The sequence below is a fragment of the Anomalospiza imberbis genome, chromosome 5, assembly GCF_031753505.1.
Source record: "Anomalospiza imberbis isolate Cuckoo-Finch-1a 21T00152 chromosome 5, ASM3175350v1, whole genome shotgun sequence".
Classification (NCBI taxonomy): Eukaryota; Metazoa; Chordata; class Aves; order Passeriformes; family Viduidae; genus Anomalospiza; species Anomalospiza imberbis.
Genome location: NC_089685.1, coordinates 19,499,548 through 19,526,800, shown reverse-complemented (window position 1 = coordinate 19,526,800; position 27,253 = coordinate 19,499,548). Strand labels below are relative to the sequence as shown.

The 27,253-nt window shown below is 41.1% G+C and overlaps 2 protein-coding genes across 2 annotated transcripts in view; one reads left to right on the top strand and one right to left on the bottom strand.

The window, feature by feature from the left end:
- TUBGCP6 (tubulin gamma complex component 6) overlaps nt 1-4,117 on the top strand; it is a 40,897-nt gene extending 36,780 nt beyond the window's left edge. The window contains exons 43-45 of the mRNA XM_068189807.1: nt 26-239; nt 1,316-1,515; nt 3,284-4,117. Coding sequence (XP_068045908.1) covers nt 26-239; nt 1,316-1,515; nt 3,284-3,375 — 506 coding nt within the window. The 3' untranslated portion in view covers nt 3,376-4,117. The remainder of the gene's footprint in view (nt 1-25; nt 240-1,315; nt 1,516-3,283) is intronic.
- An 8,487-nt stretch (nt 4,118-12,604) lies between these two features.
- Nucleotides 12,605-26,991, bottom strand: SELENOO (selenoprotein O). The gene is made up of 9 exons (XM_068189806.1): nt 26,474-26,991; nt 24,931-25,134; nt 23,817-23,997; nt 20,644-20,774; nt 20,003-20,283; nt 19,505-19,655; nt 17,555-17,740; nt 16,335-16,491; nt 12,605-15,655 (listed from the first exon to the last, which is right to left on the bottom strand). The coding sequence occupies exons 1-9, from the start codon at nt 26,980-26,982 to the stop codon at nt 15,461-15,463; spliced, it is 1,995 nt and encodes a 664-aa protein (XP_068045907.1). The 5' UTR covers nt 26,983-26,991; the 3' UTR covers nt 12,605-15,460.
- Nucleotides 26,992-27,253: the final 262 nt, after the last annotated feature.

Genomic DNA, 27,253 nt, shown 5'->3' with positions numbered 1-27,253 from the left:
AATATAGTTCTGCTTTTATTTTCAGCTTTAGTGAGTCGTGCATCAAATTCTGTTCAGTTTCGACAGCTCCAGCTGTATAAACACGAGATGCAGCATTTTGTGAAAGTAATTCAAGGTTACATTGCTAATCAGATTCTTCATGTTACATGGTGTGAATTTGGAAACAAATTGTCTTCTGTGGGCAACCTAGAAGAAATTCACAGAACACATGCTGAATACCTCAACAAAGCAATCTTCAGGCAAGCTACCATACTTACTTTTACTTCAAATACATGTTAAGGGAGTGGCCAGTCCTAGCCTAATGTATTTGTGCAAAATTGAGTTTATGTGACACATTAAGTAGTCTTTACATATCAAAGTGTTTTTATGTAAGAAACAAACTTCATGGCATCTTACAAGGTCTATACTTTGATACTTTTTCTCAGCTATCTATCCTTTTCATTTCCCTGGACTCCTTGAGTTACCTCCCACTCCTGTTCACCATGCATCTGCAAGCTTCCAGTCTACTCAGGACAGCTTTAAACTAAGAGCCCTAAACTGAGGGCACACATTCCACAGTTGTTTTTCTTTTACTCCATCTTTTGTAAATTACTACTGTTTCATTCATCTTGAGTAGTGTGCACAGTAAGCCTTTGCTAAAGGATGTAAAATGCATCTCCTGTACAATGTATGTGCTTTTAATACATGTGCAGTGACCAGGGCTGGACTTGGAAAGGACAAAAAGATTTGTCTAGATTTATGAGCAGTGCAAGGGACACCTGTCTTTTAGGAATCACAGACTTTAGCTCCTTAGTTACTGTATGTGAGGCAGAGGGGTGGTGTGACTAAAAGGAAAGGAGCTAGAGTTTATTTGATTTCTTCTTGAGGAGTGTACACTGAAATGATGAAGTGGTGAGATGGAGTGCGATGATAAGGAACAGAAATTATAAACAAGAGAAATCTTTCCTTTTACGTCTCTCTTTTCAAGTGTTAATCAGAAAAGACTTCCCTAGAGCTGCTGTTTGGGATAGCAGGTGGTAGGATGAGAGGAGATTAAAGTTTAAGGAAACTCAGAGCATGTTGTTGTTAATTGTCATCTTTTGCAAAGGCAGGTGTCATTCTAGAAATCAGATACCCTAGGGCAAATGTAAGTTTCTTGGAACTGCAAGTAAACTGTGCTAGTTTTAGGCAATTTGTTTAAAATTTGTTGGCTGCAGTCTTAGGGAATTTTTAAGCAATTATCTTTAACCTAAAGGATTGTAACTCCTTTGTATTTGTAATCATACAACCAATATATTACATGAACTAATTTCTGAAGTTGTGTTTGTTCTGTTAGGGGTCTGTTGACAGAGAAGGCAGCCCCTGTGATGAACATCATACATAGCATCTTCAGCCTTATTTTGAAGTTCCGCAGCCAGCTCATCTCTCAGTCGTGGAGCTTCGATGCAGGGAAGCAAATGGCTGTTCATCCCAACTTTGGTCTGATGCAGCAGTCGTACAATACCTTCAAGTATTACTCCCATTTCTTATTCAAAGGTAAGAAATTGCATAAATTCTAGATAGAAGAGAAGGTCAACTGGTAACTGGAATATTTTGGTAGTATAATGTAAAAGTAGGAAGATTTGTATACTTAGGGAGTGTTGGAAATATAGTTCCCAAATGAAAGCTGCATTGTTGTGGTTTGCCAAGATCTTCATATACATCAGTTAAGATGTCCACACAAGAAATCAAACAGATTTCTAACTTACTGACTGTAAGTTTTTGTTGATTTACAAAATAAGTATTTGGTATTTAGCTGTACTTGCGTGCATACCTTTTTCCTTTTCTCTGGAATTGAGTTCTGAAAATTTTATTGGCAGCAATGAGAGATAGTTAGATACCACTCAAAAGTAATTTTAGATATATATGCAGTAGTTGAGTTTTGCCACTGGTATGCAATTTGGAAATTCTGATTCCCATGATGGACTAAAGCTTAGAGAGCCTCCCAGCACATGCTCCAGGCAAGTTTTTCAACTACATGGATCATTAGCCAAATGTTCTTTCCTTTACCATGATAAAATTTCATCTCACTGTCAGCTTAGGCTATAATGTGCTGAAATGGTTACCTTCCATTTGCCTTTCAGATCTTGATTGTGTTTTAGTACATTACTTACCCTTCATCTGGTATAAAGGTGGTTTGTGGGATCTGGGTTCCTTTTTCTTAGAAAATCTTGAATTCCTGAAGGAGGTGCAACTGCTTTTATTAGATCTATTCTTCTAAAATATTTTTTAGTTCAGACTATAGTCTTCAGGAAATGAGCTGCCCTTTTTATTCTTTAAGGGTGTCCAAAAATGGTATCAAAGGACCAAAAACAGATATTTCAGGATGAGTTAGAATGGCTGCTTCCAAATTCTACAGGAAGTCAGAACACCTGTGGGAGCCACCTAAGCCCATACTACGAGATCTATGGTTGCTTCATGGACAGAGATTAATATACCATTCTGTAAGGAAATCTGATGAGTGACCCAGTTTTTTACACCCTCTTTATTAAGCACTACAAAACAAATATGTGCTTGTTCATCTCCACTTGTACCTTCAGTCACCATGTATTGTAAAATGCTCTCTTTCCACAATGGGTTGATCCAGAATCCATTGAAAGCCAATATAAAGTTGTCTGGACTTCAATGGCTTTGGCTCGGGCCCTAACTTCTAATAATACACCTCCCCTTCTTCCTTGCATGCTGCTGCTGCTTGCTAATTTCCTTTATATTGGTGCATGGGATGTTTGTGAGCTTAGGGAGCTTCTATTGGCTTTTTCCCTTTGTAATTAAGAATGTTTTGAGTAGTCAGTGGGTTCATTCATAGAGTGTGCGGGGTTTGTCCTAGGAATTTCTATTTGGTTTTCTCTCTCGCAATGGACTTTGCTCAAGAAAACTTCAGCAGAGCTACTTCTTTCACAGAGGTCTCCTGAGGACCTAAACATGCTTCCTGGTCAGTTGAAATTGTGATAGGAATGCACCATCTTTATTATGAAAGAGTCTGTGATTTCTTTGTTTCTGTGAAAGCAACTTGATAAGGAAATGCTTTGTTAGAATAATGCACTTTCACTTAGAACTGACACGTAGTCTTTCTTTTGCATTTATTTGAAATATTTTATAGTTCCAGAAAGAAATACTGGATTTTTCTTATGTTAAAATATACATTTGTTCTCAGAGTTCTGCATTATGCCTTTTTTTTTTAATTAAAAGGCACAGATGCTGTCAAGGATGAATTTACAATATTAATCTTAGTTGAAGCTTACTTTATTTTTTAATTTTCTTCCAGTGGTAACAAAGCTTGTAAATAGAGGATACCAACCACATTTGGAGGACTTTCTGCTGCGAATTAACTTTAATAACTACTACAAGGATAACTGAACTCTATAGAGTAAGGATCACTGATAACACAGTAAAACAGAAACTATATGTATATGCTTATGGTTTATAGAAGCTTATGCAAATGCCACGCAGGAGGCATTTTTCTTCATAAAATGAACTGAAATAATCTGCTATCTGAAAGCTTGAAGAGTATAAGCACCATATACAGAGCATGTTGATGCTTAAAATCCACTAAACCTGCCAGTTGTTTGATCTGCTAAAAATCGATATTGTCATTATTGCAGAGATAGCAGAGCTGAGTGCCTGGTCTTAACACAGGAGAGAGTGCAAAACTGTATATCTGTGAATGTGTAAATGTTGTATTTTCAGTGGTGTGAATTTCCTTCAATGTAAATACATGTATGTGAAATAAATTAACAGATACTTTTTAAAACTGTTGAGAGATGGGTATGAGGTACAAATGTTCCCACAGATATTAGTACCTGTTATTTGATGTGGTGTATTTTCAAATTGATATTAATTCTTAATCTAAATATAACTGATTTCTTTAAGACTCTTAGTCACAGTGGAAGAGAACATGATGTGCCAAGGTGGTCTCTTAGGAGATACAATATTTGACTATTCAAGCACTTGGTGATTGTTGGAACACTTGTGCCAAACTTAGTTTCTTATCTTTAATTTAAACTATGCATCTTATTTTGTGGGGGTTATTTAAAACACCTAAACCAGAAATTCAGCATCATTAAGGCAAAATAAAGCTGTAATTCCCAATATATTCCAACTATTGCTTTCAACTGAAGGATGATATTAGCATAATTTTCTTTTTCCTGCTTTGTTTTTTTCTTATATTGTGAGGAGAGACAGTTGAACTTTCAATGTCATATTATGAGAATGTTACAGAGAGGCAGTCAGCACTGAAATACTTTGGTCTTGAGATCATGAAGTCATGGTTGGTTAAAAGGTGGATATATTCATGAGGAGCTCATTGTCTGATTAGGGGACAGTTACTTAAAGCTACAGGCCTGACTAGCATGTTACTATGGACTATTGAATAAGATTATTTTAAGATGTATAAATAGTTTTATGATTTTTTTCTGAACAAGAAATAACTATTAGAGACAAAATATACCAGCTGTGAAGCTGACATGAATGTTTCTGCTCTGATTCTAAAGTCAGTGTCAAAACATGGTAATGCACAGTTGTAACATACATCTTCTGTGCTGTTTCTTTATCTGTGCTGTATTTTATTAACTCTCTGTCTTTTGTTCTGCAAAAAAGGGGATTGCAAGAGCAAGTGGCTTGCAGACTGAGCTGTTTTGTTGCCCAGGGAGGCAGAGACTTGTTTATCTTACTTGTTCTTCAGGACTGGGTGTGTATGTGCAGGCTTGGCTTCTGGTGCAGACTAATGTCTTGTCCGGAAGCCACTGGACTTCCCACCCAGTGTCTTTGGGAGCAGTATCTGATGTTTGGAACCTTACTGCTTGGCCCTGCACTGTTGCTGTAGAAAGACCCATTGAACATTGTCTGAGTCCCGTGGTTTGCCTGGGGCAGACCTTTAACATAAACACAAACAGTAGCACACAACGAAGATAATCATGGAAGCACCGGCTGGACATATTTAAGCATTCTTGGAATTCCTCCTTCCAGCAATGATGTTCTAAGTAAGTGAGACAGCCCTGAGCGAAGCAAAGAAAAATGTTGTTCCTTTTAAGGAAAGTAGTTCAGACTAGCGTGAAATGGGAAGATGGAAAAGATCTGGTTGATGTCAGGAGCCTGACGAGCCGGCCATCCTGCCCCTGGGGTTTGGAGCCCCGTCCTGCTGCCGAGCCGTGCGGCGCCGGCGCCGCGGGTGCAGTTGCGGGCAGCGCCCTGGAGGTGGAACCTTCTCACCGAGGCTGAGCGGGCGCTCCCGGGCGGGCGCTGCGGCCCCGCCGGGGCTGCGCTCCCGCGGCTCCGCGGGGCCGGCCCGGGCGCTCCCGGCGAGCGGCATCCCTGTGCGATGGTCGTGTGGTGGGCAGAGCCTTTAGGAGCGCAGCAAACTTCCAGAGCCTTCTGGCGAGGCGCTCCCGGCCGCGTCCCTCAGCCTCCGGGACGGCCCTGGCTCCGCGGCTGCCGAAACCTCCCCGGTGTCGGGGGCTAAAGGGGAACTCCGCCGCCCGGGATCCGAGCTGCGAGCCAAAACCGGGGACGGGACAAAGAGCGTCGGGAATCTTATCCTGTGTCATCGATCCTGTGGCGGGGGACACGACTCCGCCGCCCGCGGAAGGCGGGATGGGGATGGAAGCTCCGCAGCCTGGGGGAGACCTCATGAAACAGACCCGGCCCGCGCCGGTGACCCCCTCTTTGTCCCCGTCCTGGCTCCCGCTCCCCCGCAGCCTCAGCCTTTCCTGGCTTCCTCGGCTCAGAAATCCCGCGGCGCGCCTTTGCCGGCACCGCGCCCCGGGCGGAGCGGGTGTGCCGGGGAGGGCGGTGCCGACGGCGGGCGGGCGGGCCCGGAGCCGCAGCCCGCGACCAGCCGGGGATTCACGTGGAGCCGCGCCGTGCCGTGCCGTGCCGTGCCGTGCCCTGTCCTGCCGCGGAGCGTCGCCTCCTTCAGCACCAAGAACAGCTACAAGTGTGGCTACGCGCCCGCCCCGCTGAGCCGAGCCGAGCCCTGCCCGTCTGAACGCTGTTGTAACTTTCTGCATCCCGCCCTTCTTTGGCTCTGCTATAATTTGCCATCCTTAAACGGTTTTCCTGCAAGGGAATTGTAAGCTACGTTCTGAGTCAGGGACCACGTTTCACAGTGTTTTTCCAAGAACTGAGGTAATGAAGGCCTGAGAGTTCTAAAAGAAAAATAATTTAAAATCTGAACCTTGAGAGGGACTTGTGAAGTTAATACAGAAAGACGAACTTTTAATTCATGTTTTCATGGAGGAGCCAATGAATGAATACAAAGAGCATCCTAAGTCACCAAAAGGGTTGGAGCAGCAGTGTCGGTGATTAGAACTGTGCTCTAGGAAATCTGTGGAGGTGTGAGAGGCTGCTGTAGAAGATTAGGAAGTAACTCAGCTTGTGTTCATTTGCTAGTTGAATATTTGTAGGTACTTGAGATGATTACAGTTCTTTGGGCAGAGGGTATGGGCAGATATCTGCAGCATGTGAATCCTTGGGCAGCAGCTGAGTCCTCTGTATAAAAGCTCACCTGAAGATTGTGGATTCTTACTGTGATTTTACAGTTGTGGGAGGAAGAAGAAAACCATCTTCAGTCCAGCCATAACGTTTGTGACTGGAAGACTGTCTGGAATCACATGCAAAGAGAAGCGACAGCTTTTGCCCAGGAATTGCAGAATCTGCTCTTGGCATGTTTGGCAATTGAAACTGCTATAAACCAACTGCAAGAACTCATTCAGTGGTACAAGAACAACAAGGTGGGGTGAGGTTTCTGTCACTTGCAGGGATTGGGTGGAAACCATAAAATAGATACACAGCCTTGTTGCACCATAGCAAATTATTACGATTTTGAAGGATGGTCTTGTTTTTGTTTATTTTGCAGTATTCTTTTGGAATTGGTGCGTTGGCAGATTTCTGGCAGAATTACAGACCTGTATTTCTTCTTAAACCTTGGACTTGACAATACCAGAATGGAAGCCACTGCCCAGCGAAATAGCTTTGAAACCCTTTGGAGACACCTGTTAGCCTCTGCCTCAGTAAGCTGGTCATAAATTTCCCTTTTGGTGACTCCTGAGCCTAGTTACCTGTTTCTGTGGAAAAATTTTAAGATGCGGTTTTTCTGAAGAGCCAACGGGATCTCAGTTCCTGCATTTTTCTGAATAGAAGCTACTCACAAAGCCTCTCCCTAGCCATCTGGTTTGGAGTTTTCCCATGCTACTACAGCAAGTCAAATGTCCCATTCTAAAAGGTAAGGATTTGACAGCAAATACTCTGGTGTAAATATTGTCTGCTTTAGACCTTTCATAACATGAGATACTGCTTTGGGGACTGTGATGTGTTTCATTTAACGTATTCATCAAGTTAGCTGGTGGAAAATCAACAAGGTATATTGATGCCAAGCCCTTTGTGCCAGAGACTTGGCTGACATCATCAGACTGAAACAAAAATTATACTCCCCAGAACTTTTGCTATGCAGAATTCCTTTTCCTTTGGCCACTTGCTGTGTATCTGTTCTCATGAAGCAGTGAAGAAGACTGCCTGTGGTCTCTGTGAGAGCCTTGGAATTTCCCACTGCCTCTACACAGTGGTTGATTTTAGCTCAGTTAAGGTGTTTATGTCTGTGGCCTGGACGAAGTGATTTTTTTGCCTATTTTTTTTTAATTGTAACCAGAAAACTAGGGTTCTTGTTACAACTGTAGTTGTCCAGTATAGCTGAAGATATTTTGAAAACCACTACATGTGATAGTCAAACTTTGTGACATACTGATACTGTCAAGAGAAGTGGGAAGGCAGTCACAGATCCTTACACTTTGATTAATAGGGCATGATTTTCAAGTGTACTGGGGATAAGAAAAGCTACTCCTGCCTGTTTTCACTGAACATTCTTTATATCCCAGGGATTCTTTCCAGAGAATGTGTGTCTCACAGCCTTTAGCATAGTCTCAAGAAAGCTGTTAAACAATTATGTATGACATTTCCCCAGTCTTCAATTACGGATGTCTCGAGGGTTTTTGCTTCTTAGTTTTGGTTCTGCCTTATATATCAACATTTCTCCTTCCTAGTGCAGTTCTGTTGGTAGGACTGAGTCTCCTGAAGTTCTCTCTGACCCTGATTACAACCTACAGATACTTTTAGTTTGTTGTCATCAGAGGAGCTGAAGATAACTGACTCTCATTACACAGTTTGTCTTGGGATTCACTTTGAAATCTAATACTGTATCATATTCTAAAGTATTCTTCTTTGACTAAGGGTGAGTAAAAGACTGCTAAATCCACAGAAAACGTACCCATTTCTTACCATTTCAACCAAGTTCTCTTAAGGGAAAGCTGGAAATCTCAGCATGCCCGATTTCTCTCAATCAAAACAGAAGGCTGATGTCTGGGACTCAGATTTCCTGCTGTGAATTTATCCTCCCTCTTACCAAATTGAGCTGCACATTCTGTTGTGATATGTCTTTTGGTCTAGGCTTTAGACTTCCTACTTCCTTCCCCTACATATGTCTCATTTTGTTTTCTAGGGGGCCCCTTCTCCCCAGGAATTTACTGCTGCTTGTACATGCTTGAAAAAACTTGGGTTTGGAATCTGGGGTGTGTGGTGGGGCGTGGTCCTTCTCATTGTTCTTTCAACTCAGTGCTCATCTCTCCTGTTTGCCAAGATGAAGCCTATTCCAATGCAGTACCACTGGGCGATGGTTCTCCTTTAGGAGAAGCAGTTTAACACAAAAAAATCCTTATATTGAAAATGAAGTTTTCTGCATTTTGACTTGTGCCCATCCCTCTTCTTCTTTTACATGGCACCAGTGAAAAGAGTTTGTCTCCATCTCTTTTAATCCAGCTACCAGGTAGTTCACAGATAAGGTCACACTGAGCTCTCCCTGCTCCAAGAAAGAAACAATCACAGCTCTCTGTCAGCCTTTCCACATAGCTTATGTGCTCCAAGGCCTTCAGCATCTTCTTGGCCATCACAGACCATCATCTCTATTTGAGATTATATTTTTAGTTATTATCACATTATCTGTGAGGCTTAAGTGTGTTTTAGAAGTCTTCAGTTACATTTGGGTAATATTGTATCTTAATTATATATCTTCTGTTTAATTCTAGGTATGACAGGAACCTAGATGGAAAAAATGACTAAAGAACTTAAAAAAGGTAATGTGTCATTTTGTTAGGAGTGTTTTTAAGAAAAGGTGTGGTTATTTCTAAGTCTTGACAACTTTCAAGCCATTATTTTCAGCTCCCTGTGCTAAGCACAGGGTTTATTTTTTTTTTCTGATAGCTTTCCAGTTTAGACTTGAATGTGAAAAAAATTGCTTTCCCAAGTATTGCATAGAATGTTATGTAGCTACCTGGAAAAAAACAAGCACAAAGAAAACTAACCCGTTGACCCCTACAGAAACACTTCACTTAAACTGAAGTTTCTTTTCACCAGAGTTAATCTCAAACGTAACCATTTTTCCTGTTTTTTTCCTGTTTTTTCTTCCTTTGTCATTGTATTTTATTCCTTTTCTTTGTTTTTTTTTTTTTTTTTCCGCTTGAGAATGAGTACAAGATTTTAAGTTTTCATATAAAGCAAAAAATTATAGAGATGTTTGGGACACCTCTGAACATAACTATTTCAGGATAAAATATCTCTCCTGGCCTGAAACTGATTTAAATCTTTGTTGTTTTCTCAATGTTTATGCAGCATTCCTGCAACTGAAGGGAACTGGGGCATTATCACTAGAGCCTCCTGAGCTGCTTGAGCAAAAGACAGAATCTCACCCCCAGTCAGCACATCTGTCGGGCTCTTTCTTGAGCACACTCTCTGCCCCAGAGGGTGTTTTCTGACCTGAAGCAGGAAACTGCACAAGAGAGGGAGAGAAGATGAGTAGAGCAAGTCCTTTAGCACAACAGGAGCAGATCCATGGTGTGGGCACTGCGGCCCTGTGTCCACACTGTCCTTGCTCCAGGGATGTCCCCTGGGACTAGGACTGCTCTGGTGGTGAGGTCTGGCTGCTCACTGGAGCTGGGGCACAGCTTCTGTTCTGGCTTCATCCAGGGGGCTGATCTGGTTTGGTCCAAGACGGCTCTGCGGTCCAATCCGAGCGGTGAACAGTGGTGAGAAGAGGCATCAAAATAACAGTCCTAAGCTGAGATGCAAGCATAGACATGTGCAGTGAAAGCCATCCTGGAGCATGTTTGAAATTAGGGCAGTTTCTTGATGTCAGGGAGTGCTGGGTGTAAGGAGTCAGAGGATGCCTTCATGTACTTCTGTCACGGCAAATGAACAGCACAGCTACAGGCTTGGAGCTCCCATCAGTTTCTCCTCCTACATAACTCCAGCCATTTATTTGCAACTATTTGCAAATTTCCTTATTTTATAAAGTGTTGAATGCAAATTTAAAACAAAACAAAACAAAAAACAACCCAAACCAACAAAATCAATAACAAAGCAACAAAATAGCATTTAGAGGTTAAAAAAATATTTTATCTGATTCTAAATTATTTATTGGATGTTTTCCATTCATTGCTTATTTAATCTTCCTTCAAATGTTCAAGTCTTTTTAAGTTAGTCTGCCAAATAAGATTTAGACTATAGACATTCCAACTAGGAAGTTTTAAGAAAAATAATTGCAGAATTGTTTCTTTCTAGATATATAACTTCTTAATTACTACTGAATTCTAAATTTTTTCTAAGTATTTTCCACTTTTAAATACTTGGCACAGAGTTTATTTACTTCTTAAGATAATTTTGACTATTTATCAGCAACTCACTGTGGGAAGGGTAGAGGAAGGACTCATTAATGCTGGATCATTAGCTACCACCAGAACAGGCACAATAAGAAACTAGCCATAAGCTGGTGGTGTGTGCTTTCAGACCCTGAGCCTGTCTGCACCTTCCCATGCTCCAGGGGTGGATATACCTCACCTCACTCTGATCATCTACACTGCAGACATTTACATCTGAGCCAGTTGTTTAGACTCTTTTTATAGTTCATGGAGAGAAAAAGACACTTCTGAGGCATGAGTTACATGTTCTGTTTAGACATCTATGCTGATATCAGGTGACTCACTGCCTGGAAAGGGGCTATTTCCATATTTCACACAGGGGGCCTAGAGGAATGCTTTAAATACAGGAGTTTACATCTTAGATGGCTGAGAATCTCTCCTGAAGACCTGTGTATTTTGCCCAAGAAAAGTCACCTCTGAGAACCCAAAAACATATTTACATGATTCATACAGAACAGTTTCAATAAGAACTGGCTAATAGGGCATGCTCATGTGCTTATTCTGATGGATCTGGGCACATGAAGTGACACCATAATGTATCCAACGTCAACCTTGTGAATTTACATATCCACTCAGAGAATAACTTCAGGCCAAGTGCTGGGCTGGGTATCTGTCTGCTGCCTGTGTGGACACTGTATGGAAGCCATGCTTTCAGGGGACTTCTCAGAGCCTCATCAAAAATGCTCTCCCTGCTCCCTGCTGCATGAAGGTGGGTCTTGCAACATTTAAACTTACAATCACATTTCAAAAAAGTATTTTTTTTGCTTCAAGTGAGTCTTCATTCATGGTTTTGATGATTCATAGAGCTGCAATTCTATCACTTCTGCAACAAGCCATGAAAAGAAACACCTTGAAGTCTAGACATAGATTAAGTTTGTTTTCTGGCTATATAGGCAGTGTTAAACACAGAATCAAAGTTTACTTTATATCAAGCCTTGGGTATGTGTTTTTTATCTAGGGAGTACAAAGATTTTGCACACTTACCTTAGAAAACCTGACTTCTCCCAATTTTCTGCTCCCCCGTTAATTAGGCATCTGTTGCATGAATTGCACAAACAAAAATGGCGCAGTCTGTACTCAGGTCTGTCTGGAGCTTTATGCCCTTTGATTTATATGGTGTGGTACCTGTGCTGCACAGAGGGTAGCTGCATCCTTCAGCTCCACAGCTGATGTCAGGGTGAGGGAAAATAGAGGTGTTAAGGGCAAGCAGCAGGGCCAAATGCAACATTTGTATACAGGTGAGAGGAACTGAGAACCGTCACTGCATACTACAAACCTCCCACTGTCAACACAGGAAGCATAAAGGCAAATGACAAGATGTAACTATGTTACCAAGGTAGTGGCAGCATTATTTAGAATTCAGACTGTGGGATGGTACACTGGATGTGACACCATTGTAAAACCCTCCTGTTGGGTTCACATCTGCAATCAGTATGGTTAACAGAAAAACTTTCAGGAAACAGGCATTAACAAAAATATTAAAATTGCAATTTTTATTAATTTTAATAATCAAATCTGTAATACGTATTTGGAAAAAAAAACCCCAAACCCAACCCACAAACAAACAAACAAAAAACCCTCAACAACCCACGCAACATTTCAAAATAAGAACCGACCTGAAAACATTCTGCAACTGTAGATTTACAAGCTCGTGAAGCAGGGTTACGGTGAAATCTTACCAAGTCATGAAAGGAGTCCCACTATCATGTGAGACTATCCAGTCTCCAATAGGTTCTCATTTCAGTTTTGTAATCTGGGTACCACTTGATTTTATATGAGGGTACTTTAGGCTAAGTCTAATCCAGTATTTCCACAGAAAGCTTTTGATAAGAAGAGTCACCACTTCATTTTGAGCACAACTCCATGGCTTTTATATAAGCAGTATATTTGACCAGTAATAAATATTATTTTCAGAACCTACTGCAAATACAAGCAGTAAAAATCAAGAAACAAATTATGATTCAAGTATTTAGATTCCCAAATGCTATAAGCTCCACTCCCTTCTCTCTGAACAACTGAGCTAAGTGATAACATTCTAATCTGGACAAAATTTGGCCTAATTGTGCTGCTGCTCAGCCTCCTGCTTCCACATTGCTCCAGGAACAAGAACAGAGGAAACTTACTATCATCGGAGACCAAACTACGACCCACCTGCTGAAATGAGAGTGCTGGAAGAGCACAAGCATTCCACTTGGCTCTGGATCATCATGCTTTTTTAAACACAAAGCACTGATATTACTGCATGCCCTGGGGAACTGAGCAGTTGGATGTCAGTGCAGCTGGAACATGTGAAAACCTTCCGAGTTTCTACCTGTTGGTGCACATGTATTACACGTAGAAATTTACTGACTGGCACACCAAGGGCTGCATTAATCATTCCAATCCTGCTAGACCTCTTGCACTTGACTGACATGTAAGCAAAGAATATTTAGCAGCAAGTAACACTGCATTTGCATTTCTCACTGTAACATTCATTTTCCCTTTTAAGGATAATTACTTGTAAATTATTCCAAAGTATTTCCTCCTATGATTTTGGTAATATAGGTGCACAATAATTTGGTAGTTAATCCAAATCCTTGTATGTCCAAACACACATTTATTGTATTATTCTCCTTCTCAATAACACTATTAATAGAGACCTACTCAACCCCCCCAAATTATTATCAGAATGCTATTAAGAAGACTTGATCCTTTAGGCATGATTAAGAATCATTACTTTTTACACCATTTCGGGAAAGAAAAAGCTTGGATAGAGCTGCTCTAAAACTCTGTTCCCCTCTGTGTCCAAAAGAAAAGATATAAACTGAGAAACAGAATCAGCACAGTAATGCTGGTAAGTTTGGAGCAATTTTCCCCCCTCCATTGCTCCCTTGTGGACCAGGCACACTGTAAGAGACCACAGGTTCTGCAAGGGGATGTCTCAAGTGTGTTTCAAACTGGAGACACATTTTCCCTCCCTGATGCAGTCCTGTTTACCCAGCACTGACTTTCTGCTAAAGTTTCCATTACATGGTTTGGTTCCAGTAACCCAAATATAAAGGAAGGATAATCTTCAATGAAAGCCTCAAATTCCCACAAAAATGGATTATTCCCAGAAGACCTCTTTCAACTACACCATTCTTCCATGGGCTAGGTGGAACACACCTAGTTTGTCCTTTTCTTTAAGGACTCCACACAGAAAGTGCTGTGCTTGTCAGAGATCATAGTTTATCACAAATCAGTTCTTCCAGCTCCAAGACAGAGCGAATGTTTACATTCAAAGCACGCCCTATGTTCTGTGACAGTGAGGAGGACAAACTGACTGTCAGTAAGATGGATAAGCAACAATCCAACTGTTCTCCCTGTTTGCTGACAGCTCATACTGAGGAAGACTTGAAAAACCACAATTCAACCCGAGCTGATAACAAGTTTTTATGGGGGTAGCAGAAGAATTTCCTTGAGGACACGTAAATCACAGTGTGAGACAGTGGTCTCTTTGGAAAGAGAAGCCCTTGCATTAAACCAAACCTTTCAGGTGTCTGAACTAGTAATATAGTCCTTCAAAAAGAAACTCAGAAAGCTAAGTAACAACTAACTACAGAACAACTTTCTTTTGATGATGTGACAATAATGGCAACCAACCTTCCCCCAAAAACTCAACTAAACATTTTAAGTAACTTGCAAGCAAGTCAGCTCCTCTTCTCCTCCCACATCCTCCATCACCTTTTACCCAAGCTCAAACAGCACATTCCTAAATGACCAACTTCCAGCCTGAAGATTTTCAAGGATCATGGAAACAAACTAAATGGTAAAAGAATAGAGAAGGAATGGAAGAACCCCACTGAGCAGTGTGATGAGCAGGTACCTCACCTGCACACTTCTCAAATAGGCAGACTGTTAGGAGCACAGAAATAAATCCACAACAAACCTGGATTTGAGTGCTGGGGTAGTTTAAGGCTCAAGCTAATCTGGCTTATGGATCTTGCCCAAGGCAATTGGGTTCACAGACTGCACTCCTGAGTTTAGTAAATATTTATGGGTGTTGTGTGCAAACATACTGAACCTGAATAAACTTCACCACCAAGTTTTCAAGTGCAAATGTAAGCTCTCTTAATTCTGCTCTTAAAAAAATTCAATTGCTCCCCCCAAATTCTAGCCTGTACACGTTCTCAGAAAATAGATAATGATTAAATACCTATATGAAGGTTCACAAGAAATGAACTACTTAATTAAATGAAACATAGCTTCAAACAAGCAACACTGAATCTGTTCCTCCATTAAAGAGGACTGAAAGTTTCTGCATAGAGAAAGCAGTAAATAAATATTATAAGTACTATTAGTTAAGACATCAGACAAAACAGATCAGATTCCTGACTTGCTGGTTTTGTCTTCACATAACAACAACTCCATTTGGATGACTGAAGTTCAGCCTGCCTCAACATAAAGTACTGCTTTTTACTTGCAATGTTGTGAGGATAAAGGAAAGACTTTGGGTCTTTAAACATTTAGATTACTGATGTGTATGGGCTGTTGATTGTCACTGGTGTGTTCCAATAATCCACAATTGCTTCAAATTAAGCACAGCTGAAAGACTGCTGCAGATGCATCCAAATGTAGTGTTGCTTCAATAACTTAATAGCACTTTGATGTTTGCCTTGCTGAATTCTTCACTGCTGAAGGAGGATCAGAGTCTTCAGTTCACAGCAAAAAACAAAACAAGGCAGTTATGAAGATCACGTAACGCAGAGCTCCGAAGCCCACAGTGGAGGTTTGCTGCAATATGATTGTTTGCTTCTGGTCTCTTGAGAACAAACAGCTGCTGCAGCAGTTGCTCCCTCCTCTTCTGCATCTTCCTTTACCTCCTGGAAACCTTCTGCTTCTTGAAATGGATGTTCTAAAAGCTTCAGTACATTTCTTACCTAGAGCAAAACCACAGCATGGTTGTTAAAAATTTAGGAAGTGAAGACAAATGATATGGAGAAGAACCTCATGCCAAATAACGAGCAAGTATACTGAATTTAATACATGAACTTCAGACAAGCCAAATATTAAACAGATGAACAATATACATAAGACACAAACTGTAAAATTGTACCTGGCTGAGTTTGTATCTGTATGGGATTCAGGCTCAAATAACTTGAAACGCAAATATTAAATACAAATTGTTATGTAATTTCTCAAAATAAATTAATTTTCCCATAATCTGCATGTAATGTTCTATATGCTGAAGTCCACAGGTGAAAGCTGTAAATTTGAAAAGATAACATTTTCCAGAAAGGAACAAGTATAAATTAATCGTCAGCTGCCTTCCAAGCCATTCTCAAGACAGTAAAAGCACTGTAAGTGTCTTGTCCTGAGGTCAGCCTACAAGAACTGGTGAAGTTCAGATGCAGAGTTTTGATTCCATTATTTGTACTGCAGTCATTAAAATTACAGTTACAATAAAAACAATAGAGATCTCCTGAACAGTGAATTCCCAATCCTCTTACTGCCCAAGATTCCAGACTAAATTTTGCCTGATATAATGTCAGTCATTGACAGCACCACTACACATCCACACAAGCCTAGAGAGAGAGAGAGAGAGCAGTAACAGCATACCTCTGAGAAATCCCCATTTTCAGCTGCTTCTATGGCATTCTGGGCAATATAATTTCTCAAGATATATTTTGGATTGTTTGAATTCATGACCTTGACACGCTCAGTGTTCCAGGCATCAGCATTACCAACGCTTTCTATTTCTTTCTGCAAACGGGCTCTGAAATTAAGCAGGTGACAACAACTGTTTTTTACCAAGAATCACATGTAGAAGTTGACACATTTTTTTGATTTGCAATACTTCATTTTCAGTTTTTAAAAAATACTATATCATCTATAATCCTCTCAGTTTATAAAATGCAGCATGACAACAGAATAGAAAACACCACTTAGTTTAAAAGCAGTACTAGGGACAGTCAGCAGGTCCTGATACAGCTTGAGGAAGTGGCACAGCACAGCTTTTCTGTCCTCCAAAGTCAGATCGAGACACAGAATATGGTCTGTTCAGCACTGATCTGCAATGACTGACACATTCAGGTCTTGTCTTTCAAGTATTTCTATACTGTTTATTGGTTAAAGCTTTTGTTGTTCTGGTAAAAGCACGAGGATGCAATACAGCTGAGGCAGTTTGAGGTACCTTCTATCAGTAATACTTGCTAAAGCTCTCAACCCTGCTGGAGAACAAGATCATAGGCAGCCAGGTGAGGAAAGATCTGCCCTAATCCACACAGTACAAAAAATTAATGCTCTATTCAGGGGTTTTCTTTACAAAAAAGATCTCCTGCTAACACTTAAGTTTTTAGGTTTCAGAATAGTCTGGACATTTGTTTTTCCTAGCCATGATTTCTATTTTTATTCTTTGATTAAGAATACTTGCTTTCTGTATTAACATATAGACTTTTCTTTTGGAAAAAAAAAATTCAAAGGATAAAATGCTTAGAAGTCAGTCAATTGTAGTTACTGAGCACTTAGAAGTTCACAATTGGTATTAATCTATATCAGAATCAACATCAACATTGGTGAAGTACTTTTCATACTAGATTTGATGCTAGGTCATTTCTACATCTTCACACTACCTCAAAATTTAGTAAACAAAGTAAAAAGATGCCCTTGAACTTTCACAGCAACAAAGACACTGATCGTGGCAGTAGATAACATTCTTGAGTTGCATGCCCTCCCCACCCTCCTAATCTATATTTGAGACAGGGTGTCTTTTGTTAGACATGCACATTGTTCTCAAAATGCAGAAGTGTAATAGTGCTATCAATACTGAGAAACTTTACCTGTATTTTTCCAGCCATTCCTTCCAGTGTCTTTTATTTCTGCTAAGTACATCATCTGCTGTTAACTGCTGCAGTTTAGAGAACTGTTCAATGCGTTCCAGTTCTTTATTGATATTAGCTTTTGTTCCAATTAATGCAAACAGCTGAGGATTAGACTGAGCCAACATCAGCATCATTGACAGTTGTCTGGGAACAAAAAGAACAAACACGTTAGATACTAAAGTTGAGCTGCTCATCAAGAACCATCTCTCTGCAATCAAAGTAGATACAAAAACATTCACAATAAACTGGGATTTCACTAGAGAGGTTAAGTAACAGAAATTCGTAATTAGCAAAACAACTTTTTTTATAAATTATCCTAATTTTCTTCCCCCTTCTTCAATGTGTTTAATTCATATTCCTGTGGTACATAGATTTTTGTGGTATATAAAGTAGATTTTGAAAATTACTGGTTTAGTTGCACAATTCTCATCAAAACATCCTTTGAACTTTGAAAGGAATTAGCTTAAAAATTTTTGATCTTATTTAGATATCAAGATAATATAGCATTCACAGGTTATGTTGTTTGGGTTTTTTTTTTATTTATTTCTTTAACACCTACTATTTTTGCCAGTACTAATAAAACCCTAAATGATATGGGGGGAAAATACTTCATTTAAGTCAGACAAGATAACACTGTGTTTGATTTTTTTAGTTAGCCAGGCTAAGCAGACTGAGTTAGCAGACTGAGAACTGCTTTTGATAATAAATTCTAAACAATATCCAGACTATTTTGCTGCAAGTTTGACTAGGATTGCATCTTTTCTTATTTCACTGTGTTAGCTGGTGCTGTACAATAGCTCCATCTTATCTTGCAATACCATGCTAGCTTTTATTTTTCCTGAATTAATAACTACAGCATAGCATAAAGTAAAATAAAACCCCCAAGAGCTGCAGCATATCAAAATACAAAGTGTTTTTATTTCCTCTGTAAATACTCTTTTAAGCAAAGGACAAAAGAAACATTTCTCCTGGCTTCAAAACAGACAACTCATTATATCAAGTTATATTTTCCTACTTTTCAGTCAGCAGAGATAAGCCAGATGCTTTGCTTTCTGAATTTATCTAAAGTACTATCCAGGTCTGACGTACACATCTGATATGCCTAGATCTACGATATCCAAGTGCTGGGATTAAAAAAGAAATCAGTCATGCACTCACTTTAATGCAGTTTTATTCCCCTCCAAAATGTCACATCCCTATCATGATGACTTATAGCTACTTTTCAGGTCTCTCTAGTCCTGAATGCAGTGTTTAAAAAATACTGGCCCATCTCTACCACACAAACTATCTCTGTATTGCGCTAGGGAGCTTCATGGAGCACTTACTAAACAAGAGGGAGGGAAGGAAGAGAAGTATACCCAAAATACCTTTAAATTTTCCCCTTTCTCCAAAAAGTAAAAAACTGCTGCAGTCACTGCAGCAGTTGAACATGAGTTATTCTTTTTCCATGCTCAAAGTAGCTGGACTGCAGAACAAATGGGGCATGGACTTTACCACCTAGAGTGGTGCAGTCTACTAGTCCAAAGATCTATCCTTAGGCCAGAACTTTTGCAGTTGAAAGTGAATTTTGCTGACAGTACACTAGCAGAACACAGTAGCACTGTAGTTCAAACCCATTTCTTCTGTAAAATACTTCCATATCTCTTCATTATTTGGTACTGTCATTGCCTCAAGTCAGCAGAGTCAGGTAAGGAAATAAAAAAAAAAAAAAAAAAGACCAAGCAAAAGCTCAGACAACTTTAACTCAAGAGCCAACTGCTGAAACTCACTGCTGTATATCATGATGCATCTACTTAACAGTGAGATTTCCAATCTTAAAATTAGTGAAATATTACATACCATGTAGAGTTCTTTATGGTCATAAGGAAACTAAAAGCAAAAACCAAAAGCATTTAAGCAGACTAATACCTTGGATCCATCTGTGGTTTAAAAACAACTTTCAGTTCTTCCACAGAAGCACACTGACTTGTAAGCTCTTCTAAGATTTCTTCAAATTTTGAAGGATCAATATCTACTGAGAACGAACTCAGCAAGTAAAAAATATTTGTGAAGTCTCCAGCTGAAAAAAAATTAATTTTATGAGTAATGCAACTAGTAAATCAACAGGAAAGCAGTTCCCATACCTCCTTCCTATCTCCTCCCACAGCAGTACAGGTGGCTTCTAAAGAGGCAAATAAACTGTTCTCTCAGTGAGGGTGCAAATGTGAGATAGGGGCCCTGCATAAGGCAACAACTACTCCACAGTTCACAATAAGGTAATTATTTTCAGCCTTTTGTTCTTCTCCCAGATAACAATGCAGTTGCACAAAGCTACTTTCTTTTAAGGTCAGGATATAAATTGTATTTTGATTTGATAATAGATTCTGATAGGCTATTAAATAAGCACCTTCTGTGCTGTTCACCAACCTGTGAGATGCATGGTTTCAAGCAGTTCAGATACCAGCTTACTATCTTCTTCTAATTCCAGTTGGATTAGGCCTAGTTTTTTTCTCATCTTCTGCAAATAGTGTTTCTCAAATTCTGCATCATATTCCTCTTCCAGGATGAGTTGGCTTATTTCCAAGGGCAACTCTGGAACTAAAGCTTCAGCAAGTTTTCCCAGGTTCCACTTGCAAATCTCTGGCTGTTTGTTGTAAGCATAGCGCCCTGTATTATCAGAACCATTGCAAACATGCTCAGGGTCATACCTGCAAGAGAAGAAATAATTAACATTCTTCTAGTTATCTGGATACCAATATTGTGAGAAGTAGTTCTTTTATTATTTTAGTCTGCTCTAGGAACTAAAAAATTTGAAAGGAAACATTCCTTCATTCTTTTCCCAAAGCCACCAGGCTACAAGAACAGTCTAACAGCTAGAGATGTTGTGAACACAGCTTAAAGTACATTGACAAGAATTACAGGACAACTAGAACTACCTTGATCTCCCTTGCTGTGAAGATAATTCAAAAATCTACTTTAGAGTCAAAATATTAAAGCAACCATAAATACCAGGGTTGTCCTGCATAGCAAGAACATATGTACATTCCAAACAATGATGCCACACTGACCTGTCCATAAACCCAAAAGGGCCATAGTCAATGGTTAGTCCAACGATGCTCATGTTATCTGTATTCAGCACGCCATGGCAAAACCCCACACACTGCCACTCAGCAACCAACCTCGCTGTCCGCTTGGTTATCTGAAAGAAAGGAGGTTTTGTTTATTTCTCACCACAACAATGTATTTCCAATACATTCATGGATTTCCTAGTCTGAACTGATGTTTCTACAGATCCAATGGAAGCAGATTCTGGCAGTATGCCATACAAACAAACATCTTAAGGACAGTTTGCCACTGTCCTCCTGTCACTAACTCCCCTGTTTCCCATTTCCATTTCCATACACCTCTCTCCTTCCAAGCTTGACTTGCCAGTCAATTGAACAGCTTTCAAATGCACTGGAAGCAGGACACTGAAAAAAAGTAAACTGTTTGACATCAAACTTGCATACTAGTCTAGTCATTATATAAATATATTCTTTTGCCTACTATTAAAGAGTAACTACAGGCAGGAAACCACCTAAGCAAGTGTAGCCTTCTGGTTTACCTCGTATGTAGGGGTAATCTACAGGGAGGTAAAAAGGGCTGACACAAAACAACTATTCCAGGCAAACAGGTTTTAGCACTGATAAGCATTTCTCTCCATGTTCTGAGAGTGGAAATAAGGCTACAAGATTAAATAAAAATATTGCAAGAATGACAATTTTATTTAAATGCAATTCTTCACCAAATGCACGTTTCATCAGTAATTTTCCACTGCTTAACTGAGAACTATTTTTCTTGACTTGACTAAAATCACTGCACATGCCCCATCCTTCAAATAAATAGTATAATATTTTAAAGCAGTCCTAGTTATTTAAATACATTAACTCACCTGTCAACTACAACACTAAAAATCTAAAAGTCAGGAAGCTAACATGGTTTTGAAATAAAACTAGTTGCAAATACTTTACTAAATTGCCGTAAGTAAAAATTTTGCATAGCCATTCACTAAAACTTTAAAATCAAATTATTTTCATAGATAAAATCAGTTTTCTTCCTAAATACCTAACAATGCACAGAAATTCAAAACAACTATTTTCTCCATGCTGCAGTGTAACTGTATTTCATTAAGGTTCAAAAAACAATCTACGAATTGTTTAATTAGATGTTTCTATGCCTTTGGGTTCAAATCCAGAATTTCCCTACCTTTTTTTTAAGAACACATGCAGTCAAGTAAAGAAGAAAAATTAGACAAATCTTGTCCTGATAGGCAGTGAAAACCACAAATGACGCATGAAACACAACCTTTTGGTCTACCTTGAGATCCCACACTTTTAATTTTTCCAATATTCTCATGGTAGGTACTTTACACATTTTTCCTGAACGTTGATTCACGGGCCAGCTGGAAGCCAGCAGCCAGCTACATGTGTCCAAAACTGATTACCTAGACCACGACCCAGTAAAGAGGAACACCCTACACAATGGCTCTGTGCCAGGAAAATGTAAAATTTAAAAATGAAAAAATCCTGGCCACCAGAGTTGGAATGAAAGTAAAGTACTCCAGCGGTAAGGTAGTCCTTGTATGAATGCATCGCACACCACCAGGGTTCTGGTGAAAAAAAATGCCCCTGATAAAAGTACCCAAAAGCAACTAAAGCTTGGGTGCCACTCAAAGATGGGTATATTGATAATGAAGAGACAGCCCTGCATCTTCTGTGACCTTTATTATTTTTATCAACATTTTTATACAGCTAGCCAAAGTAGAAGGAAAGTATAGTGTATATATAAATAAGACTGTCAGCTGAAGGACATGCTCATTTAAATTTAAACAACAGTTACAAATTATTTGAGAAGTACAGATAATGATGTCTGCTTTCTAGACAGTGCTGTGAAATGCAATCACCTGTACTTTTTTCTCCATTTCCTCCACAGTGCAGAAAGAATGATAAAACAAGATGGAGTTGAAGTAACAGCAGTTCCCTGCAAATGGATGTGTTTGCTCAATAAAAAATTGTCTGGAGTGATTTTCAGATGAAGAAAAGTCTACAAAGTCTCCACTAAGGATGACAGAAAACATGAGGAGGCAATGATAGCACAAACATGGAGTGTGGACATGTAGTGGCACGAGGAGCACAACAAACAAAAAGTGGATCTGGGGAAACAAGAAAAGGATGCTAGGAATAGGGGTGGGGGCAAGAAGGAAACCAGTAGCAACTGGGCCAGGAAAAGCAGCCAAAAGCTGAAAGAGGCAGGACTGGGCACACACACACATACCCACAAAGATCCCCAAGTCCCATGACTTTTCTGTCATCAGGAAGCAAACATGCCATCAGCTACAGAGCTGGACACAACAGAGTGAGTGACAAGCTCTCCTCATCAACCCAAACTGTTCACACACAAAGGACTCGTCCAGCAGAGTTAAATTCTTTGGAACATAGCGGTGAACCAAGCCACAGCCTGCTTTGAAGAATTAATGCAAGTATGCACAGGTTGTGGTAAAATAAAAAAAAAGGGCAAGAAACCAAACCATAGAATGTCAGCTATCAAGTCTGGCTTTTGACCTCTTTCTGGTCTGTTACGGAAGTGCATCATGCTGCAGCCATTCCCTCATTCCCACAGCACATCATTTCAGATTACAAAGCACCACAACAGCTCAACAGCTTTCCAATAGACTAGTGAAGTATTAGACACTGGTATTTTTTAATTACTCTGTTTGCTAGCTAGTTATAAAAGTACTCAACTGCCTTAAAACATTTCAGTTCTAAAGTCTGAAGTTAAACTGATTTGCAGACAACATTCCTGTTTGTAATTTGGAAAATGAGACTCAGCATCTCAGTATTTTACAAAACAATGCCTTGCAGGCGATGTCTCAGCACCACCAAGTCATCATCTGACAGTCAGAGCCAGAACTCCCTCTCACAGTCTAAGACAGTCCCAGAAAATGGAGACAAGCCTTTGGAAGCTCCCCCAAAGCAGAGAAATAATAATTTACCATTGGGAAGGTTACACTGTTATCACTGGTTAGATGAATATCAACACTGCTTTCATCAAGAATTGGGTCTACTAAGAGTGCTTTCCTCAAAGAGGAGTTCAGACAATTGAATTATACGAAGTATTAACTGACTCCAGTCACCCGTGCTTGCAGACGGACTTCCTAAAGATGACTGGTATGGATTTATGAAGAGAATCTGATCTTCCTTACCTCTTTGAAGAAAGCAGCATTCCTCTGAACAGTGTTGTCTGAATAAGCCTCCTGGATTTCTGGGTAGAAAGTGCTGATCACATAATCAAGCATCTGTATTCGAATGTCGTTCCGGTTAACGCTGGGACCCTTGCGTCCTGTGTATTCATCAGGGGGCTTAAAAATTTCAAAAGAGCCAAATCTGTTTCAGAATAAAAACAAGTTTGAGAATTACCTGATACTATTAACATAATTTGATATTGCATGTAATAAAAACATTTACTGTTGTTGCAGTAATGGCACCATCATCTCTTAGCATCAATTCTTCAACTGACTGAGAGAAAAGACCTGCAAGATTCCTACACTGAACGTGGTGAGGCTCAGTGACTTGGTGAAAGGAAGCACCTACATCCACATGTAACTAAACTGACCGACCCTGCCAGTACTGAACACCAGCTCATTAAAGTTTCTTACAACTCCTTATACTGAAAAATTTTTATCCTGCAAATATGTAGAAGTTGGACTTCTTTTAAATACTAGACTGTACATCAAGCATACCAGATGCATTTTCCAGATATGTAAACACACAGAAACACACACAAATATACACATACATAAGAAAGTGCATGTTCCTCATACCTCACCTTCCTCTGATATTCTGTAACCTTAGAGGAAGCAATGCAACTTTCTGAAATGCCTAATAGCTTCTGCTGGAGCAGGAACCTCATACATTTCTCAGGCAGGGAAAGTACACCCAAACTTTCACAGAACTACATTAGAACTGGAATTAAGGATAGAGGTATAATTCACCACTACTACTACTACTACTCTTAAAAAAAACATGTATTCTGTAGAGGAATAAACATGAAAAATCTCTTCTCCTAAGTCTGCAGAACTTACTTCCTCTTTCTACCAGGCCAGCATCCCTAGTACTTATCTGTCTCATGCAAAGACAGCAGCTCATCCAATCTGCTGAGCAACCAAAGCAGCTTCCTACAGCCCAGCAAAAGAAGTTCCAAGCCTCCAGAACAAGAAACACACAAACGATGCTGTTAGGGAAATACACTTTAGAAGACTGCTTAGTTTTAAAGGACAAAAAACCAAAACAAAACTGATCAACAAAATAGGCTTCTACCTTATAAATGTAGAGGCTATTCTCAGAACAACTGTACACCTTTCATTTTTTGGATTCCCATCATAAAATACGTCCCGAACGACTTTGGAGTCAGATGTGACGCAGGTGCCAGCCCGTGTGGTTGGTATTCCCAGGTGAAACATGGCCTCGCTGCACAGGAACTCCCGGATGCTCGACCGCAGGACCTTCCGACCATCAGCTTGTCTGCACCAAGAAGACATGGACAGTTTTTAGGCTATAAATGCAGGAACTCCTGTCTCCTCTATAGCAGCAGAGAAATAAAAGCCTAGAAGTAGCACACTGTCCATGGTCCCACAAAAAAGTAGTGGCAGATGTGAAAAGAAAAGCTGGACCTTCAAGCTTCTGTTAAAGTTCAATTAGATGGACACAACAACTTGCAATGAAGAGCATACACAACAGAATAAACCTTCCAGGTACACATATCTCTTCTAATCACTAACTATGTTTATTTTATTGATGCAATAGTATTTCAAAAAAATTTTAAAGTTTGGACAGCTATAGCTATTTTATTGTATATCAAGTCAATGGTTTCCTCTTAGTTAAATAGAATATGATGAAAAATATTATTTTGAATCTTTCTGGGTAAGCAATCCAGAAATGGGGTCCTAAATATGAGCATGCACAACAGCTGCACTAAAAAAAAAACCAAACACCTAAAGAGATAACAAACTAGCTTATTTAACAGATACTAAGCAAATGAAACAGACACAGGTGGTTCTCAGCTCACACTCCCAGCACTTCCAAAGCCACAGACAAGCAGGAGAGCTGCCCAGGGCAGATCTACAAAGCTACCACCACATCTGGGATTTTCACTGAGATTTCCTTAACCCTCGTAGATCTGAAGAAGGCCTTCAGAGGACCACATGCATGAAACTAAGGTGTTACCAAAACCTTAGGGTGGAATAGAAAATATGGGAAATGCAAGTGGGAAAAATTACCTGAAATATTTAAAGTATTTAAAGGCTGACTAACACAGATACCCATCCCTTGCAGGGATTTGGTCAGTATGCCATTCTGGGGACTTCTCCACTCTTCCCTCCCACAGCTGGGAAGAGTGGGGAGAAGGACCAGCAGCATAACCAAAACGCCCACATTTAAATACCATCTGTGTGGGCAGCACTCACACACTGCTCTCCCCACTGTCATCACGGTCTGCATCCTCCCAAAGGGGGAAACCCGCACAGGAGGAAAACCAGGGACACCTGAACGATGCACTGAAATGCACTTACACTCCTGTTTTCCAGCGGAAAATTCTGCCACCTCCTGATCCGGCATGTAAGCATTACACTCGCTGCTGCCCAAGTTCAACAAAAAGCAAATAACCACGAGGGCTTCAGATGACCTTTGCCTCAGGGAATGATCCTCAGCCCGGCACCAGCCCCTCGCTAAGGCGGTCTGCGGGCCGGCAAGTCCGTCCCCGTCCTCCCCGCAGAGCGCCCGAGCCCCGCACGGGCCACCGGGCGCTGCTCCGGCCAAACCGCGCCCCGCCGGCTGCTCCGGCCCCGTCCCGCCCGGGCCTTACCGGGAAAAGGGGGTGATGCCGGCGCCCTTGAGCTGGATCTCCCAGCGCTCGCCCCGCGGGCCCAGCGCCTCGCCCAGGTACATGGCGGCGCCGTCGCCCAGCTGCCCCGCGAAGCTGCCGAACTGGTGGCCGCAGTAGCAGTGCGCCGCGGGCTCCGCGCCCGCCAGCACCCGGTTCCCGCTGAAGAACTGCGCGGCCTCGGCCTCCGCCGCCGCCGGGTCGGCCGCGGGCGCCTCCAGCCCCAGCAGCGCCAGCGCCGGCAGCGACATGGCCACGAGCCGCGGGTTCTGCAGCGGGCTGGGCCGCACCCGAGCGAAGCAGGCGCCGGGCACGGGCCGCGGGCCGCTCTCCTCCGAGGCGTCCACGGGCAGCGAGCGCAGAGCCAGGTTGTCGAAGCGCAGCGCACCCAGCCAGCCCCCGCCGCCCTCGGGCTGCTGCATGGCCGGGCCCGACGCCGCCCGCAGCAGCGGCGGGGGAAAGCGGCGGGCGCTGCGCAGCACCGAGGCCATGCGCCCGGGCCGGGGCGGTGCCGCGGCGAGCCCCGCCCATGGCGACACCCCGCCCGGAGAGCCGAGAGCGCGGCTGCGCCCGCACGATAAAGCTCGGCCCCGGGCGGAGCAGCGCAGCGCAGCGCGGCCAGCTGGGCGCGGGGGTGCTGGACTCGCAAGAAGAAAAAAGGTAAACGAATGTACGCCACAAGTCAGAACTTATCCAGAATGCTCCTGATTTGTGTTATTTCAGTTAATAGCAGCTACCTTAGTGGTGGGTCAAGACCAAACC